General features: G+C 60.0%; 1 protein-coding gene across 3 annotated transcripts in view; it reads right to left on the reverse strand.

Annotated features, from left to right (window-relative positions):
• The window catches only part of AGAP3 (ArfGAP with GTPase domain, ankyrin repeat and PH domain 3), a 213067-nt gene that overhangs the window by 76463 nt on the left and 119322 nt on the right, over positions 1-17282 (reverse strand). For 2 of the 3 annotated variants that reach the window (XM_039523630.1, XM_039523629.1), the window contains exons 9-10: positions 13484-13576; positions 1790-1894 (exon numbers count right to left, since the gene is read on the reverse strand). In XM_039523630.1, the coding sequence (XP_039379564.1) occupies positions 1790-1894; positions 13484-13576 (198 nt within the window). Of the gene's footprint in view, positions 1-1789; positions 1895-13483; positions 13577-14835; positions 14974-17282 lie in introns of those variants that run through there. The other variant, XM_039523631.1, reaches the window with a different exon arrangement.

Below are 17282 nucleotides of genomic sequence, written 5' to 3' on the forward strand. Positions count from 1 at the left end.
TCCCAAGGAGTTCCTCCACCCTCAGCAGTGGGAGCTGACCGAGGTAACAAGGGCCGGCTCTGACCCCAGTGTAAAGGTGGTGCACACGCACACACACACACACACACGGCACATGCACACACAGGGCATACACACGCACGCACGCACACACGGGGTGGGCGCACGCACACATGGGCCACACGCACACACGCACACACGGGCCACACACATGCACGGGGAACACACACGCACGCACAGGGCACACGCACGCACACACACATGGGGCACATGCACGCACACACGGGGAACACACACGCATGCAGAGGGCATGCACACACACACGGGGCACACACATGCACACACGGGGCACACGCACGCACGCACACACGGGGCACACGCACGCGCACACACGCGGGGCACACGCACGCACGGGGCACACGCACGCACACACGGGGCACACGCACGCGCACACACACGGGGCACACGCACAGGGCACACGCACGCACACACACATGGGGCACACGCACACACGCACACACGGGGCACACACACGCATGCACAGGGCACACGCACACACACACGGGGCACACGCACGCGCACACACGCACGGGGCACACGCACGCACGCACGGGGCACACGCACGCACACATGGGGCACACGCACGCACGCACACACGGGGCACACACACGCATGCACAGGGCACACGCACACACACACGGGGCACACGCGCACACATACACACACACACGGGGCACATGCATGCACGCCCTCTCTCTAGGCAATGGCAGGGTCCAAGGCTATGGAAGGGAGAATGCAGGAGGGAGTCGGGGAGTGGAGACCGGGGCAGAGACCCGGGGGTTGGAAGAGGAGTCGGATGGCACAGCAGAGCTAGGAGGAGGAGAACAGGTTTTACAGTCCCATGGTTTCAGGCAATGGGATGAGAGGTGGCGCTCCGAGGTGAGCTGCTGCAGGACAGGGCACACGGGGTTCCAGGAGCTGAGGGATGAAGCTCTGGGCATTAGAACACTTGGGGTCCGAGGGATTCAGGGCTCTGAGCATGGAGCAGCTCACCCCTCAAGCCCCGGGGCACGACGGCACCCCTTTGGCTAGCTCCGGACCCCACTGCGCACTGGCTGCCCTGTGCCCCCCAGGAAGTGATCCCTGCTGTCCAGAGGGTGCCGCGGTCTGCAGGGCCACAGGTGTGTCGGTGGCCACAGTTCACTGTCTTAGCAGCAAACTGTGCTCAAGAGGGAACGGGAGAGAAGCCATTAGCCCCGCAGCAGGGAGGCGACAGAGATGGATGGAAGAGGCAGCTGTGAGCCAGCCGCGAAGAGGATTGTAGATGCATCGAGTGACAGCTCAGCTCGGCAGGCTGTGCACGGCACCTCCTCTCTGTTACCCAGTACCTAACAGCCAGGAACACGTTCCACACCCAGAAGGAGCTTTCGCCTTCTCCCTCCTGCCAGGGGCCCTGCCTGCCTGGGGACTGGCCAGGAAAAGAAAGGGGCATGTTCACTGGCCCCTCCCCTCAGCCAGACGCTCCATGTGCTGCCGAGCTCCGGAGGGGGGCGAGAGGTGCTGCCCTGGCCGGCGGGGACCAGAGTGCCTGCCTGGGTTCCCATTACGGGGAGAGGCTGAGTCCTGGGTCTACCCAGGCTGCGGAGCCCCCCCTCCCCCCCATCAGGCCTGGTGCTTTGGGGGGGTCACGACACCCCCCGAGGGACCTGCAGGAGCAGCAGAGCAGAGACCACCTCTGTGCCTCCCCCCGGCCACCCCCCGGCTCTGCAGGGTCTGCCCGGGGGTCACTCACGTGCAGGCTGGGGTGGTAGGTGAGGACTCCATTATCACACAGCGTCACATACTTCTTCTTCCACTCCTTGTTGAGGGACTTGCCGCTGCGCTTCAGGAGAATGCCCTGCGGGAGAGGAGTCGAGAACCTCAAATCCTGCCCTGGCCTGGCGCTGCCCCCCACCCCTACCGCCCCGGGATTGCCCCTCGTGGGACACCGTCCCTGGCACCGCCCCACCTTACCGCCCCGGGAGCACCCCTCGTGGGACACCGTCCCTGGCACCGCCCCACCCTACCGCCCCGGGAGCACCCCTCGTGGGACACCGTCCCTGGCACCGCCCCACCCCTACCGCCCCGGGAGCACCCCTCGTGGGACACCGTCCCTGGCACCGCCCCACCCTACCGCCCCGGGATTGCCCCTCGTGGGACACCGTCCCTGGCACCGCCCCACCCTACCGCCCCGGGAGCACACCTCGTGGGACACCGCCCCTGGCACTGCCCCACCCTACCACCTCGGGATTGCCCCTATCCCTGGCACCGCCCCACCCCTACCGCCCCGGGATTGCCCCTCGTGGGACACCGTCCCTGGCACCGCCCCACCCTACCGCCCCGGGATTGCCCCTCATGGGACACCGTCCCTGGCACCGCCCCACCCCTACCGCCCCGGGAGCACCCCTCGTGGGACACCATCCCTGGCACGGCTCCACCCCGGCCAGTGCAGCCCACGCCTCCCCCCCACCCCCTCAACACTTACCCCAGCCGGCGGGGCCCACGCCCCCCCCCCAACATCTACCCGGCCGGCGCGGCCCACGCCTCCTCTCCCCCCCCAACATCTACCCGGCCGGCGCGGCCCACGCCTTCCCCCTCCAACACCTACCCCGGCCGGCGCCGCCCACGCCCCCCCCTCCTGCCACTCTCCACCCCCCCCTCAGGCCTTCTCACGCCCGCACCCCAGCCGTGCTCCCCAGCAGCTCCTGAGTCGGGAGGCAAGCCGCCCAGGGGTGCGAGGTCGGGGTGGCGGAAGGGCATGCGACCAGCAGGGCCAAGCAACCCGCAGCACACAGCGAAAACACACAATGAGCTCCCAGGCCTGCCTCTCCCCTGCCATCGGCTGGGCCCAGGGGGCTGGCAGACGGCATGGGGCAGACACTGCAGCAAGGGGCATCAGGGACTCCTGTCCCCAGGGTAGAAGCCAGGTAGCAAGGCGCAGCCTATGGCTCCTCTTGAGTTGTCTGGCTTCATTTCTCATCCCCTCTGAGCAGCTGCTCAGCCCGGCTCCGCCCTGGGCCCTGGGCGCTGACACTTTTCCCCGGGCTGTGGCTGCCTGAAGGGGTGTCCACCCCGCCCCCGGCCCGAGGGGTCCGTTCGGCCCATTAACGCGTGGGCTGCACCCAACGGAAAGCTGGCGCGCTGCCGAAGCCCAGCGGGGAGAGGAGCTGAGCTGGGTTTATAAAGCCAGGATGCTGGCAGCAGAAGGCGGCTGCAGTCACTCCGTCGGAGCAGGGAGGTACATTACGGGTAGCAGGGGTGTCCACAGTCACTCCCCGAGAGGAGGGAGGTGGGAGGCTGGGGAACCCAGGAAGGTAGGGGAAGGCTCGGGGGAAAGCAGCACGGCAGAACAGTGCAGGCCGTGGCTGCTGATCGGAGGGACCTTGAGCTGGAAGCCGGAGTAGAGGGCTGGCCCGGGTTCCCCTACCAGCCAGGCCTGGGATGGTTACAGCCCCCCTTCCCCTCCAGAAGGGGACACTGCGTAGCGACCTGGCCGGAGGGCTGATGACGAAGAGGAGGCGGCAGTTCCTGGAGTGAGAGGGGCTGCAGGGCAAGACCGCCGGAGGAGGGCGCAATGCCTGGCAAAGCTAATCGCCAGGATGGCCAGGAGGCGGAGCCGTGTCTGCGCTAGGGCACTGCAGTGCTGTAGCTATGCGGCTGGTGGAGTGTAGACGCACACTACAGCGACTGTTGCTATAGTAACTCCACCTCCCCAAGCAATGGTGGTGTTCTTCCACCGGCCTGTACTGGCGCTTAGGGCGGCACAACTGTGAATTCTGCACATGCCTGAGTGCCGGAGCTGTGCAGCCCAGACTTGGGCCTGTCGGGCCCCTGGGGTCAAGCACAACCAGCTAAAGGAGTTAAAACCATCTACAGTCGCTGCTAATCTAGTTAGGCAAACAAACCTCACCAAGGGGAGGGAGACGGGAGCCAGAGACTGCTCTGCAGACACAGACAGCAAGAAGGGCCTCCTGCATGGTGCTACAGCCAAACCAAGAGGAGTGCTCAGCACGGGAGGCCAAGAGGAGAGAACTGGGAAACAAAAACAAGAATGGAAAATGGAGTCTGGGGACAAAGCTGGATCTAGCCCATTGTTGGCCCAAATGCCACTGCCTAACTGCAGCTAGCAGGCCAACAGCACCGCAAAAACCTGGATCGAAAACCTCCGGGCTGCTAGATCAAACCAACTTTGGGACCCAGTCCCACTGCCTAATCTCCATCAGAAAGACCCAACATATGACACCTCCAGGGGCAGCAGTGAAACTATCATTGTAAAACGGCCAACGTGACACAGGAGAGGCAGAAGTGTTCAGCAAATATTTCTGTTCAGTATTTGGGAAGAAGTTGGATGATATACTTACCGTTCACAATGAGACGGAAATACTTCCTATTTTTACAGGAACTGGGGAGGATGTTAAACAGCAACTGCTGAAGCTAAACATCTTCAGATCTTCAGGCTCAGATAACTTGTGCCCAGGAATTCTAAGAGAATTTGCTGAGGTGGTTTCTGAGCCATTAATGCTGATTTTTAAGAAATCCTGGGACACCGGAGAAGTCCAGAGGACTGGAAAAATGTGAACGTTGTGCCAGTATTTTAAAAGGGTGAAAGGGAAGGCCCCGGTGGCTATGGGCTGGACAGCCTGACACTGATACCAGGCAAAATCATGGAAAGGCCAGTATGGAAAGAAATCAGATAAGCATTAAAGGACTGCAGCATGATTAATGCCAATCAACAGTGTTTTATAGAAAACAGATCCTGTCAGACAAGCCTGATACTATTTTTGATGAGATCATGAGTTTCATTGAGAAAGTTATCTGTGTTGATAACCATGCTTAGACCTCTGCAAGGACCTTGTTACAGTATGACATTCTGATTTAAAAATTACTACTATATACAATCAACATAGCTGATAAAAAATGGAGTAAAAACCGGTTACGTGATAGATCACAAAAAGTAACTGTAAACAGTGAATCATCATCCAATGACCGTCTTTCTAGAGGTGTCCCACACAGCTCAGCTCTTGGCCCAAATCCATTCAATATCTTTATCAATGATCTCGAAAAACATATAAAATGATGCTGGTAAAATCTGAAGAGGACACAAAATTGGTGGAGTGGTAAATGATGGTTGGGACAGGTCAGTTATACAAACCTATCGGTATCACCCAATGCAAGGTCATACATCTAGGAACAAACAAGACAGGCCAGATGTACAGGGAGTCTGTCTCCTGGAATGCAGTGACACTGAAAAGAAGGTACGGGTCATGGTGGAAATGGAGAGAACATCGGCGCTCAGTGCGATCTGTAGCTAAGAGGGTGAATGCAATCCAGGGATATAGAAGCAAGGGGATATCAAGTTGGAGCACAAAGATGATACTGACTCTGCCCAAGGCATTAGTGCAACCATGACTGGATACCGTGTCCAATTCTGGTGTCCACATTTCCAAAGGACGTTGACAAATTGGAAAGAGCCACAAGAATCATTCGCCTGGAAAACCTGCCTTATCATGAGAGACTAAAGGAGCTCAATCTAGTTTATCTCCGAGACTTGACCATGGGGTCTACAAGTAACTAGTGGAGAAGAGATTTCTGATAGCCGAGAGTTCTTTGCTCTGTCAGACAAAGGCAGAATGAGATCCGATGGCTGGAAGCTGAAGCGAGATACATTCAGACTAGGAACAGGGCACCAAACGTTTAGAGTGAGGGCTTTTACCCTGGGAACAACTGACCTAAGGATGATATTCTCCATCACTTGGAGTCTAACTCAAAGCCGGATCTCTTTCTAATAGCTCAGGGAGACGTTACAGGCTTGACTCAGGAACCACTGGGCAAGATTCCCTATCTCAGCTATGTAGGAGGTCATAATGGCCCCTGCTGGCTTTTTAACATCTGACTTCTCCAGCCAGATCCTGCTAATATTTGCTACAAACCAAAAATTCTACCATGTAAAGAGAGGCCAAGTGTAACTGCCCCTGTTCTCCTTGAAAAGTCTGGATCCTGGTGTGCCTGGGTGCAACAGCATTGCAAACTAAGTCACTGAGTGCCGGTACCCTGCTACCCCTTGCCAATGCTGGCCTCAACCCCAAACTGTGCTGTCTAGAGAGACAACAAATGCAGCTGCTCCTAACCCACTATGCAAATCAGGACCACGACAAATCCTGGCACACGAGAAGGCAGGTATCAGCATCGTGTTTTTCCAAGACTATTGAGCTAGGGTGCCCCAGATTCCAGATATTTCCAGTGGAGTTTGCATCAGCCAGACTTGCTCTTTATTTCGATTATACAGATTGAGGGTTCAGGGCCAAAACCTTGCAAGCTCCATGTAGATCCAGGCTTTTGCAGCACGGCTGGGTTGGGACGCATGGGGCTCCAGACGTTTTCAGGGCAGTGGAAGCAGACAGACTTGTTCTGTACTGAGGCATTAGAAATTGGGCGGGTTGGAGAAAGAAGTGGGAGGGAGCAAGGGCTGGATCCAGGTTTTCGTGACACTGCAGTGTGGCTTGCACCAGGGCTCCCTGTTAATAAATATAATAATAATTGGAGATATACCAATCTCCTAGAACTGGAAGGGACCTTGAAAGGTCATCGAGTCCAGCCCCCTGCCTTCACTAGCAGGACCAATTTTTGCCCCAGATCCCTAAGTGGCCCCCTCAAGGATTGAACTCACAACCCTGGGTTTAGCAGGCCAATGCTCAAACCACTGGCTGGACTTGTTCTCTGGGTTGGGGCTGGACCTAGAAGCAGCTAGGGAGATCCAGCTTTCCCATTTCCTGAAAAATGGAGCAAAATCCCAATCCTACACAGAAAAAGAAATAAGGAGCTGAGGAGAAGGACAAAGCCTAGGTGAGATGCAGCAGCCACATGTGAACCCAGGGGCAGAACCATCACAAACGGGGGGTCCACCCCCAAAGGGCTGGAGACCTCTGTGCTAGCACATCCCACTCACGCGCATGCTCTGTGCACACAATGCCCCAGCTCCCCCCACAGAATCCCCAACCCCACATACTCACACACACACTCTCCACAAATCCTGCGTGTTCCCAATGGCCACGCACATCCATTTATGTACCCAGGCCTCCCCTGGGGAGTCCTGTACGTTCTGAATCCTTTGCTAGCGCCTTTTCCCCAGTGTGAATGTCCCAGAAGGGAAGAGGCCGGGAGGGATGAACCACAGGCCAGTCCACCGCCTCTGAGGCGCCTCCCCTGCCCCGCGAGGCTGGACTGTGTGACTGTCTCGGCGTGTTGTGTTCAGATTGGGTGGTGCACAGTAAACGCAGTGGCAGCAGCAGCAATATGCAGTGTAATGAGGCAGGGAGCCACGATGGCCCCCAAAGGACTCGTTCACTCCACAAATCTCCCTTCCACTCACTTTTCGCTAAGAATTTTAACACCAAACTTAATTGTAAAGTCGTGTATTGATTGGAAAATGCAAATGGCAATTTAAATGTAATCTCAGCTCCCAGCATGGTCCCAGATCCCGAGGAGGAGGAGTCCCTGTCCCCGGCTCTGGGCCCCGCTGAAGAAGCCAGCCCAGCCAGAGCTGGCCCAGGGACCCCAGGCCCTCGGGGCTGACTATGTGACTGTGCACTCAACAGCAGCATCTGCAGGAGGAAGGGGATGTGTGTTTGTTCCCAGTAACCACCAGCTGGGAACAGCAGCCTCCCAGCCCAGCTAGCCCAGTTCTCAGTGACAAGCATCCAGCCACAAAGGTCCTCTCCCCACCCAGTGCGGGCCTGGGCCTGCCAAGGCCACAGGATGGGCACCAGGTGGGGAGCTGGAGCCTCAGGTGCAGCACCCCTCGCACCAGCAGGAGCTCAGAGGGGAAGGGCTAGAGAGAGGAGGTTGGACTCCTTCGTCTCACGCGGGGGCCATGGGAGTTGGGCGCCTCCAGCTCTAGAGACTGCGACTGGAGTTTGGGGGAGACGCACATCGGCTCACGAGCAGCACGTTCTGGGCGTGCTGTGATTGGCAGGGCTCAGCAGCTGCCACCAGCTTCCTGCAGGGCAGTGCTGCTCCCCGGTACAGCAGCCTTCCCCACTGGTGCAAAAGCATCCCCCAAACTCATTCCTTCCGGGATTCTCTTGAACAGCCTCCTGTCCGAGCACGCAGCCCACTCACGCAGGGCCCTGCGGCTCTGCCGCTGAAGCTGAGATGAATTCAGCCACCCAGAAAGGTCACTAGGCAGATTGGACTGAGAATAAGGGAGGTCACCTACGAGTAGCAGGACTTCCCCCACGTACTGGCTGTGCCCGCGGGGCAGCATTCTACCAGAGGCCGCACACACCCAGGCAGAAGGTCCCACTTTCCAGCCACCTCACTTAGCCCATATCCATCCTCAGTCCCTCTGCGTCAGTGGGGGGGGCGTTAGCCCCTCCGCAGTTACACAGCCAGCTGTCACACGAGCTGTGACAGTCTGGAGAGGTGGAGATCTGCTGAGGTCCCCACTCCCCTCGGAAGGAACAGCCCCAGGAGAGCTGAGCAGCGGTTACAAGGTTTGCACTTCTCAGCAACAGCTTCCGAAGCCCTGGCGGCTGTTCTGCATTTGGAATATCGGGCCCTCACGACCTCTCTGCAGGGAGCCCTGAACCAGAGTGTGGGGCAAGACTGCATCCTTCCCACGCCTCTGCTGAGGCTCTGAGGACCTCTCACTGCAGGTTTACAGCCAGCTCCTCCCTACAGACGCTGGGAAATGGATCTTAGCCTCTCTTCCTTTGCGAATTAACTCACTTGTCTTTGTATGGCTCTGGCCACACTCTCCTTGCTAGCAGCAGCAGAGTGGTGATTTCACAGTGCAGTCGTTTCTCATAGGACGGACGGGTCCCTGGAAAGGGGGTTGTGGTTAGGGCTGAGCTGTATTCTACAATCTCCAGGGCCCACCAGTTCATTGGGACACAACACCATGCAGAAATAAAATGGGACTGTGGTCCTCAGAGCCTCAGGGAAGGGGACCTGTATCAGCATCCACTGGTCCCCAGCTCTCTGCAGAGACATCAGAAATGCTGCTTCCCAGGGGTCAAGGTGTCCTCTGGCAGCGGCCAGTGTTTGCCCGGGGAGAGCTGTCTCAAGGTGGCACCTGGCAAAAGGATGGTCCAGTGGTTGGGGCTCTCCTCTGGGACCCAGAAGAACTGGGTTCAGGTTCCTGTTTGGCCAGTTACTCCTAAGGCCGGTCCCTCCGTGTCTGTGGGCCAGTTCCCCGATGATTGCTCTGGCCTGCCTACAGTGAGAGCAAATGCAGGAAGCCTGTCAGAGCATGAGGCACTCCACGCTGCGGTGACGGGGCCAGAGAAACAAGGAAAAGGTACCTGTTGCCACCCTTCAGGCAGGCTGGGATCCCCTGAGCCGGGCTGCTGGCCAGGGCCTGTCAAAGCCTGCCAGGGCTCTGCTGACACCCATCAGAGGCAGCGTGCCGTGCGAGCAGAGCCGGCCTGGCCTGGCCGGGAAAGCCCAGGAGGAGCTGTAACTGGCATGCCGGGGCAGTGCAGCCAATCAGCTGCAGGGATCTCAGTCACCCCACAAGGGTTCGGGGTCAGAGGTATGACCCAGGAGCCATCACAGCTCCGAGAGCTGGAGCCCTGGGAGAACGTCTGGAAGGAACGGGACCTGCTGGAAGAGAAGGGAGGCCCTCATCCAAGCCATGGGCGCCACCCTCCCAGCTGAAGGGTCTATGGGCACCTGAGCAGAGACGGCTCTGCACACTCCTCGGACAAGGAGAGAACAGAGCTTGTGCACCCTGCTGGGCTGCTAAAGCAAAGACTTCACGTTTCCCATCCAAGCAGGGGCCTTTCAGCAGCGAGTGCAGCGAGACTCCGGAGGCATCGCTCTCTCCTTGCTCTCAGGGCGAAAGCAGTGCAGGCCGAGCGTCCCCTGGGCCCACCTGGCAGGGCAGTCGGTTCCTCCACACCGTGACACCCCAGAAGCCCAAGCATATCCCGGGGCCGCTGCACAGGATCTGTCCACCCAGCAGTTCAAATTCCCGCTCCCCACCGTACCTGAGCCTCCCTGACTGACCACATCTGCACTGCCCTTTGGCAACGGGGACAACTCCCACAATGCTCCTTGGGCCAGGGACTGTCTGGGACACGTTTGTACAGAGCCGGCACAACAGGGCCCCAGCCGCTACGTCCCACCAGAGTCGCCATTTCTCGTGATTTTATTGTGGTTTCTGCAGCACTTGGTGCTTCTCCGAAAGCCCCAGCTCCTGGAGTCCAGTGAACATGGAGAATTGCAACTTTCCGAGGCCAGTCTTGGGGGCTGACTCAGGAGTACAGTGAGGGTACAGCCTTGTCCCTACACGCAGGGATTCTGCCCAGCACTCTCCCCTGCCCCTCCCGCCTGGCAGCCTGCACAGGGGTAGGGGCACAGCACATGAACCCAGCCACTAAGGACCCACCCTGACCTGACACTGCTTCTAAAAGTTGGGGAGGAGGGGGTGGATCGGCTCTAGGAATTATTGGGGGGCAGGTCTCTGGCCTGCGTTACACCGGGGGGCAGACGAGATGGTCATGTGACCCTTCTTCCAGTCAGAGTGGGCAGCAACAAGGGCCAGGTTCCATATCTAGGGGTTCCTCTTCAACAATACAACACAAAACCGACTCCAGCCCCGACCCGGTGACCCGGGGCAATCACACACCACCCCTGGGCGCCTCAAAGAGGCAAAACTTCCCCTGTCACAAGCACAAAGGTCTCTGTTGGCCTTGGCATCCATGAACCTGGGGAAAGTGATGGTGCTGGGGCGGCTGTGGGGCTGGGGATATGTTCATCCCACAGCAGACGCCTGCAGAGGGGCTGGGAGAGCCAGGGCCAGCACACAACCCCTGCAGTGGGGCCCGGGGATGCAGCCAGCCCCACAAGCGAGGGAGAAAGGGGAGCAAGGGAAAGGGATGGCCAGACGCCCCCAGCTAACAGAAACAGGATTAAACAGCCCACGGGGACCTCAGGTCGAGCTCCACTTTGGTGGGGAGGAAAAGACTCAATGAGCAGACCCCTCCCCATCACCCCAGAACCAGCCACAGACCCCTCCCCATTGCCTCAGAGCCAACTGCAGACCCCTCCCCAGAGCCAACCACAGACCCCTCCCCATCACCCTAGAGCCAACCACAGACCCCTCCCCATCACTCCAGAGCCAACCGCAGACCCCTCCCCATTGCCCCAGAGCCAACCGCAGACCCCTCCCCAGAGCCAACCACAGACCCCTCCCCATTGCCTCAGAGCCAACTGCAGACCCCTCCCCAGAGCCAACCACAGACCCCTCCCCATCACCCTAGAGCCAACCACAGACCCCTCCCCATCACTCCAGAGCCAACCGCAGAACCCTCCCCATCGCCCCAGAGCCAACCGCAGACCCCTCCCCAGAGCCAACCACAGACCCCTCCCCATCGCCCCAGAGCCAACCGCAGACCCCTACCCAGAGCCAACCACAGACCCCTCCCCATCGCCCCAGAGCCAACCACAGACCCCTCCCCATCACTCCAGAGCCAACTGCAAACCCCTCCCCAGAGCCAATTGCAGACCCTTCCCCAGAGCCAACCACAGACCCCTCCCCATCACCCCAGAGCCAACTGCAAACCCCTCCCCAGAGCCAATTGCAGACCCTTCCCCATTGCCCGAGAGCCAACCACAGACCCCTCCCCAGAGCCAACCACAGACCCCTCCCCATCGCCCCAGAGCCAACTGCAAACCCCTCCCCATCGCCCCACAGCCAACCGCAGACCCCTCCCAAAGCCCGAGAGCCAACCACAGACCCCTCCCCAGAGCCAGTCGCAGACCCCTCCCCAGAGCCAGTCGCAGACCCCTCCCCAGAGCCAACCGCAGACCCCTCCCCATCGCCCCAGAGCAACCACAGACCCCTACCCAGAGCCAACCACAGACCCCTCCCCATCACCCCAGAGCCAACTGCAAACCCCTCCCCAGTGCCAATTGAAGACCCTTCCCCATTGCCCGAGAGCCAACCCCAGACCCCTCCCCATCGCCCCAGAGCAACCACAGACCCCTCCCCATCGCCCCAGAGCCACCCCCAGACCCCTCCCCAAAGCCCCAGAGCCAGCCACAGACCCCTCCCCATCGCCCCTCATCCAACCGCAGACCCATCCCCACTGCCCAAGAGCCAACCACAGACCCCTCCCCAGAGCCAGTCGCAGACCCCTCCCCAGAGCCAGTCGCAGACCCCTCCCCATCGCCCCAGAGCAACCACAGACCCCTACCCAGAGCCAACCGCAGACCCCTCCCCATCACCCCAGAGCCAACTGCAAACCCCTCCCCAGAGCCAATTGCAGACCCTTCCCCATTGCCCGAGAGCCAACCACAGACCCCTCCCCAGAGCCAACCTCAGACCCCTCCCCATCGCCCCAGAGCAACCACAGACCCCTCCCCATCGCCCCAGAGCCAGCCACAGACCCCTCCCCATCGCCCCACAGCCAACCGCAGACCCCTCCCCAAAGCCCGAGAGCCAACCACAGACCCCTCCCCAGAGCCAGTCGCAGACCCCTCCCCATCGCCCCAGAACAACCACAGACCCCTCCCCATCGCCCCAGAGCAAACCACAGAACCCTCCCCAAAGCCCGAGAGCCAACCACAGACCCCTCCCCATCGTCCCAGAGCCAGAGCTGCCCTCGGCTCTCCCTATCCCTGGAGCCAGAGCTGCCCTGGCTGCCCCTTCCCACAAGTGACCCAGACCTGGCCTGGCCTTCCCCACCAGAGCTGCCACGGGAACAGAATGATGCCTGGCCCCTCCCTTCCCCTTCGCTCGCTGCCCTGGGGCCCCTCCTCGTGACTGCACGGGAGCTGCCGCTGGCCCCACTCCCACCATCCGCCACCCTGGAGCCTGGGCTCAGAACCACCTCTGGGGCTGCCGGACACAGAGAGGGGCTGCAGGCTGGAGTCACGGCTCCCCAGCTCTCCAGCAGAACCTGAGCTGCCCAGCATGAATTGGCGCACTCTGGCCATGCAGGCCCGGCCACAGCGCACTGCTCCGCATCACGAGGTCAGAGCCTGCGTGTCCTCAGACAGCAAACCCCAGCCAGGAGCCGGAGCCGGCAGCCAGGAGCCGGAGCCAGCGGCTGAGCCACAGCGGCGCTCTGCTGCCCTCTGCTGGGCAGCATTAGGACCAGCACGAGTATGGCAAACACCCACGCAGCAGGTGCACACGCACGAGGGGGCACAGGTGGGGGCTGCACACGCACGAGGGGGCACAGGTGGGGGCTGCACACACACACACACACACACACACACACACACACACACACACACACACACGCTGAATGCAGAGCCAGTGACAGCGACACATGCATGGAAACACAATGAGCCTGAGACAGACACTCCCCCTGCTACCACTTGGACGCCCCCGCGGCCTGGCCCAGCGTGCACCCATGGCACACCCATGCAGCACGCCCCGGCCCAGGCTGAGGACCCCGCCCCAGCAGCACGGCTAGGAGGGTCAGGGAATCCGAACCTGCTTAATGGGAATGGCTCGCCCGCTGCCGATACTGTCCGCCTTGCACTCCGGCACCTTCTTCTCCCGCTCCGGGTCTGCGCCCTTGCGAGACTGGAAGAGAAGAGACACAGGCGCATTAGACACAGGGGCAGGGGAAGGAGTAACACGCAGCCCACTTTTCTCCCCACCGGGCCAGCACACGCTCCCAGGGCAGCCTCTTCCCCGTCCCCTCTAAGGATACTGTGACCAGACTCAGCTCCCATCCTGGCCTCCCCACCTGCTCCCAAGCTTCCCGCCCAGCCCCCCAACCATCTAACACCCTGCCCCAGAGCACAGGGCTGCCCCTGACTCCTCACTCCCTCGGGGGCACACAGCACACGGTGACACAAACAGGAAGAGCATGGGATGTCGGTGGAGCATGGATGGAAGCAGGAGGCCAAGGCAGTGAAAGGAACTCACACTCCTACTAATCCAACAGATTTATTCTGTGAACACACTTGCACCATACAAAGTAGCACAGGTCACTGGGCAGAGACCAGCCCCTTACAAAAGAGCATGGACAATAACTATCTAGTTTACATCTAGAGAGTCTAGCGCAGTATCGGATACTCCTTGAGGATGGCTGTGGTGAGAGCAAACTCCAATAAATACAATATGAAATATACAGTCTGTTGAGCAGAACTCATTCAAGGTGCTTAAGACAGGAAAATATCAAGTCATACACGGCATGGAGCACAATCAATACATTCAGAATCACAACAATGGCAGCAGAAGGGCAGCAACAACGTCTCTCCCTTGTGTCCTACGAGCTCCCTCAGGTGGGGAGCTCCCCGTGTGCTTTGGCTCAGAAAGGAACGTCTGCCCCGCGCGCCTGGGACACCAATCCGCTCGCGTTTGGGCCCAGAATAAAACCAGGAGATTGAAAGAGAAGAAATGAAAGAGACACAGATGGCTGCTCTGCCACGAGGAGGAAGAGAAGGAGGAGCAGGAGTCCATGCAGGCTGCAGGAAAATGCAGGAGGAAGGAAGGGGCCGGAGTGCTAGCAGCAGGCGCTAGTGGCAGCAAAGCGTCCCTTGGCCCATCCAGCTCCACTTGCTGCCGTTGCCCTGGTCCCGCTGGGTCTGCAGGTCTTTCCATCCCAGGAGGGTCGTCCGCCTGGCATCCCCGGAAGACGGAAAGTGCCTAGACAGCGTCCGGCAGGCCCAGAAATGTCCCAGCTCAGAGTGAAGGCGCAGGCCGTCTCAGCGCTTCCTAGACTGTACATTGGGGGGGGGTTAAAAGGCTCCTGCGTGTCTCCAGGAGGGGAACCCATGCTGGCTGGAGGGCGGGCGGGCGAGCCTCTAATCTTAGATCAATCCCAGTGCCCATCCCTTATCCGGCCCTGGAGAGGCAATGAAAAGTGAGAGAATTTGTACAGAGGTGCCGTGTGTAACCACCTGGATCTTCTAATTTGGAAGGAGTTGGAAAGGCCTTTTTGTAGATGAAAAGTTGGAAACAGTGGCACATATCTGCAAATATCGAAAGAATAAAGAGTTTGGCAAGTTATACTCAGAACACGGACATGAGTCTGTCAGCGGTGGGGACAGACAGACAGGCCATGGAGCGTGGAGCCAGAGGCAGCCGCAGGCCGAGCCCGGGAGTTACTCCCCTGCTAGCTTGGGAGGCAGCCGTCACTGAGAACGGGAGTCTGTCTCCACCTGGTGGCCACTGACACACACCCTCTGCCTGCACCTCACTCACCGGGACAGGAACACAGGAGAGGCCCGAGGCAGCCTGCAGAAGAAACTCCAGGGAACAAACTACAGCTCAGAGCTGGATGAGCTGCCTCTGGGACTCAGCTGCTCCTAGAGCAGGTACCTAGTGTCTCTCCCCAATGCTGAAACCCAGGCCAGGCCCTGCACACCCACCCAGAGGGGCCAGCCGACCCAGCGAGAGCAGGCCTTGCCGCTTCCCCCGCCCCGCGCACGCAGGGATGGGGCGGGGTGCTTGGCCGCGCCAGCAGCCGGACAAACTGCTCTGCCCAGCGCAGCACCTTCAAATTCTGCTGCTGCCGCCACCGCCACCACCCGATGCGAGTCACGTGCGTGCAGCCAGCGAGCGTCAGCCCCAGAATGAGCAAGCAAGCGTGAGCCCCAGCACAAGGTCAAGTGAGCAAGAACCCCAGACTGAGCGAGCATGAACCCCACAGAGAGCAAGCGAGTGTGAGCCCCACATAGAAGGCAAGCGAGCAGGAACCCCCAAGAGACGGCAAGCCAGCATGAGCCCCAGGCTGAGCGAGAGAGGGCAAGCGAGCAGGGACCCCCTGGAGACGGCAAGCCAGCGTGAGCCCCAGGCTGAGCGAGAGAGGGCAAGCGAGCAGGGACCCCCTGGAGACGGCAAGCCAGCGTGAGCCCCAGGCTGAGCGAGAGAGGGCAAGCGAGCAGGGACCCCCTGGAGACGGCAAGCGAGCGTGAGCCCCAGGCTGAGCGAGAGAGGGCAAGCGAGCAGGAACCCCCTGGAGACGGCAAGCCAGCGTGAGCCCCAGGCTGAGCGAGAGAGGGCAAGCGAGCAGGAACCCCCTGGAGACGGCAAGCGAGCGTGAACCCCGATTGATGACTTCCATAGTGATGAAGCATGAGCCCAGAATGAAGAAGCTGAGAATGAGCATGTCACCACAAGCCTGACGCGCTCCAGCAGGAGCGAAAGGGAGAGCGTGACCATGAACCGACCGCGAGTCCGGAACCAGTGGGTGCGTGGACGAGCGTGAGAGCGCATGAGAGAACCGATGTGCACTGGTGCACAACAGCAAGTGTGAACATGAGCGAGAGTAACGGCGGGGGAGGGAGCAGGAACATCCATTAGAACAGGAGCACAACGGTGGGCATGACCACATAGGAAACTCTACAGGCCCTTGTTGAGCGGAAATGGGGCAAGAATTTGGGGGGTGCATGTGCTGGAGGGTGCTGGGGAGCAGCGGGGTCCACGGTGGGAACTGTGTGCACTGGGGACGAGGGTGTTGGGGAGGTGAAGATGGGTGAGAGGTGTATGCATTGAGCATATGGGTATGCACACTGGGAAGGTGGGTATGTGTGGGTGTTGGGGAGCAGTGGGAGGGTGTGCGCACTGGTGTACAGGTGTTGGGGAGCAGTGGGCGGGTGTGCGCACTGGTGTACGGGTGTTGGGGAACAGTGGGCGGGTGTGCGCACTGGTGTACAGGTGTTGGGGAACAGTGGGCGGGTGTGCGCACTGGTGTTGGGGAACAGTGGACAGGTGTGCGCACTGGTGTACAGGTGTTGGGAAGCAGTGGGCGGGTGTGCGCAATGGTGTACGGGTGTTGGGGAACAGTGGGCAGGTGTGCGCCCTGGTGTTGGGGAACAGTGGACAGGTGTGCACACTGGTGTACAGGTATTGGGGAACAGTGGGCGGGTGTGCGCACTGGTATACGGGTGTTGGGGAACAGTGGGCGGGTGTACACAATGGTGTACGGGTGTTGGGGAACAGTGGGCGGGTGTGCACACTGGTGTACGGGTGTTGGGGAACAGTGGGCGGGTGTGCGCCCTGGTGTTGGGGAACAGTGGACAGGTGTGCACACTGGTGTACGGGTGTCGGGGAGCAGTGGGCGGGTGTGCACACTGGTGTACGGGTGTTGGGGAACAGTGGGCGGGTGTGCGCACTGGTGTACGAGTGTTGGGGAACAGTGGGCGGGTGTGCACAATGGTGTACGGGTGTTGGGGAACAGTGGGGTTCCTACTTGCTGTGTGTGTTCAGACATGGGGACGGAGGTGCATGTGGGGCACGTTGGGATGGTGTGTGCGGAGGCCTAGGTGCCTTGGGCACA

The sequence above is a fragment of the Mauremys reevesii genome, linkage group 2 (assembly GCF_016161935.1).
Source record: "Mauremys reevesii isolate NIE-2019 linkage group 2, ASM1616193v1, whole genome shotgun sequence".
NCBI classification, from domain to species: Eukaryota; Metazoa; Chordata; order Testudines; family Geoemydidae; genus Mauremys; species Mauremys reevesii.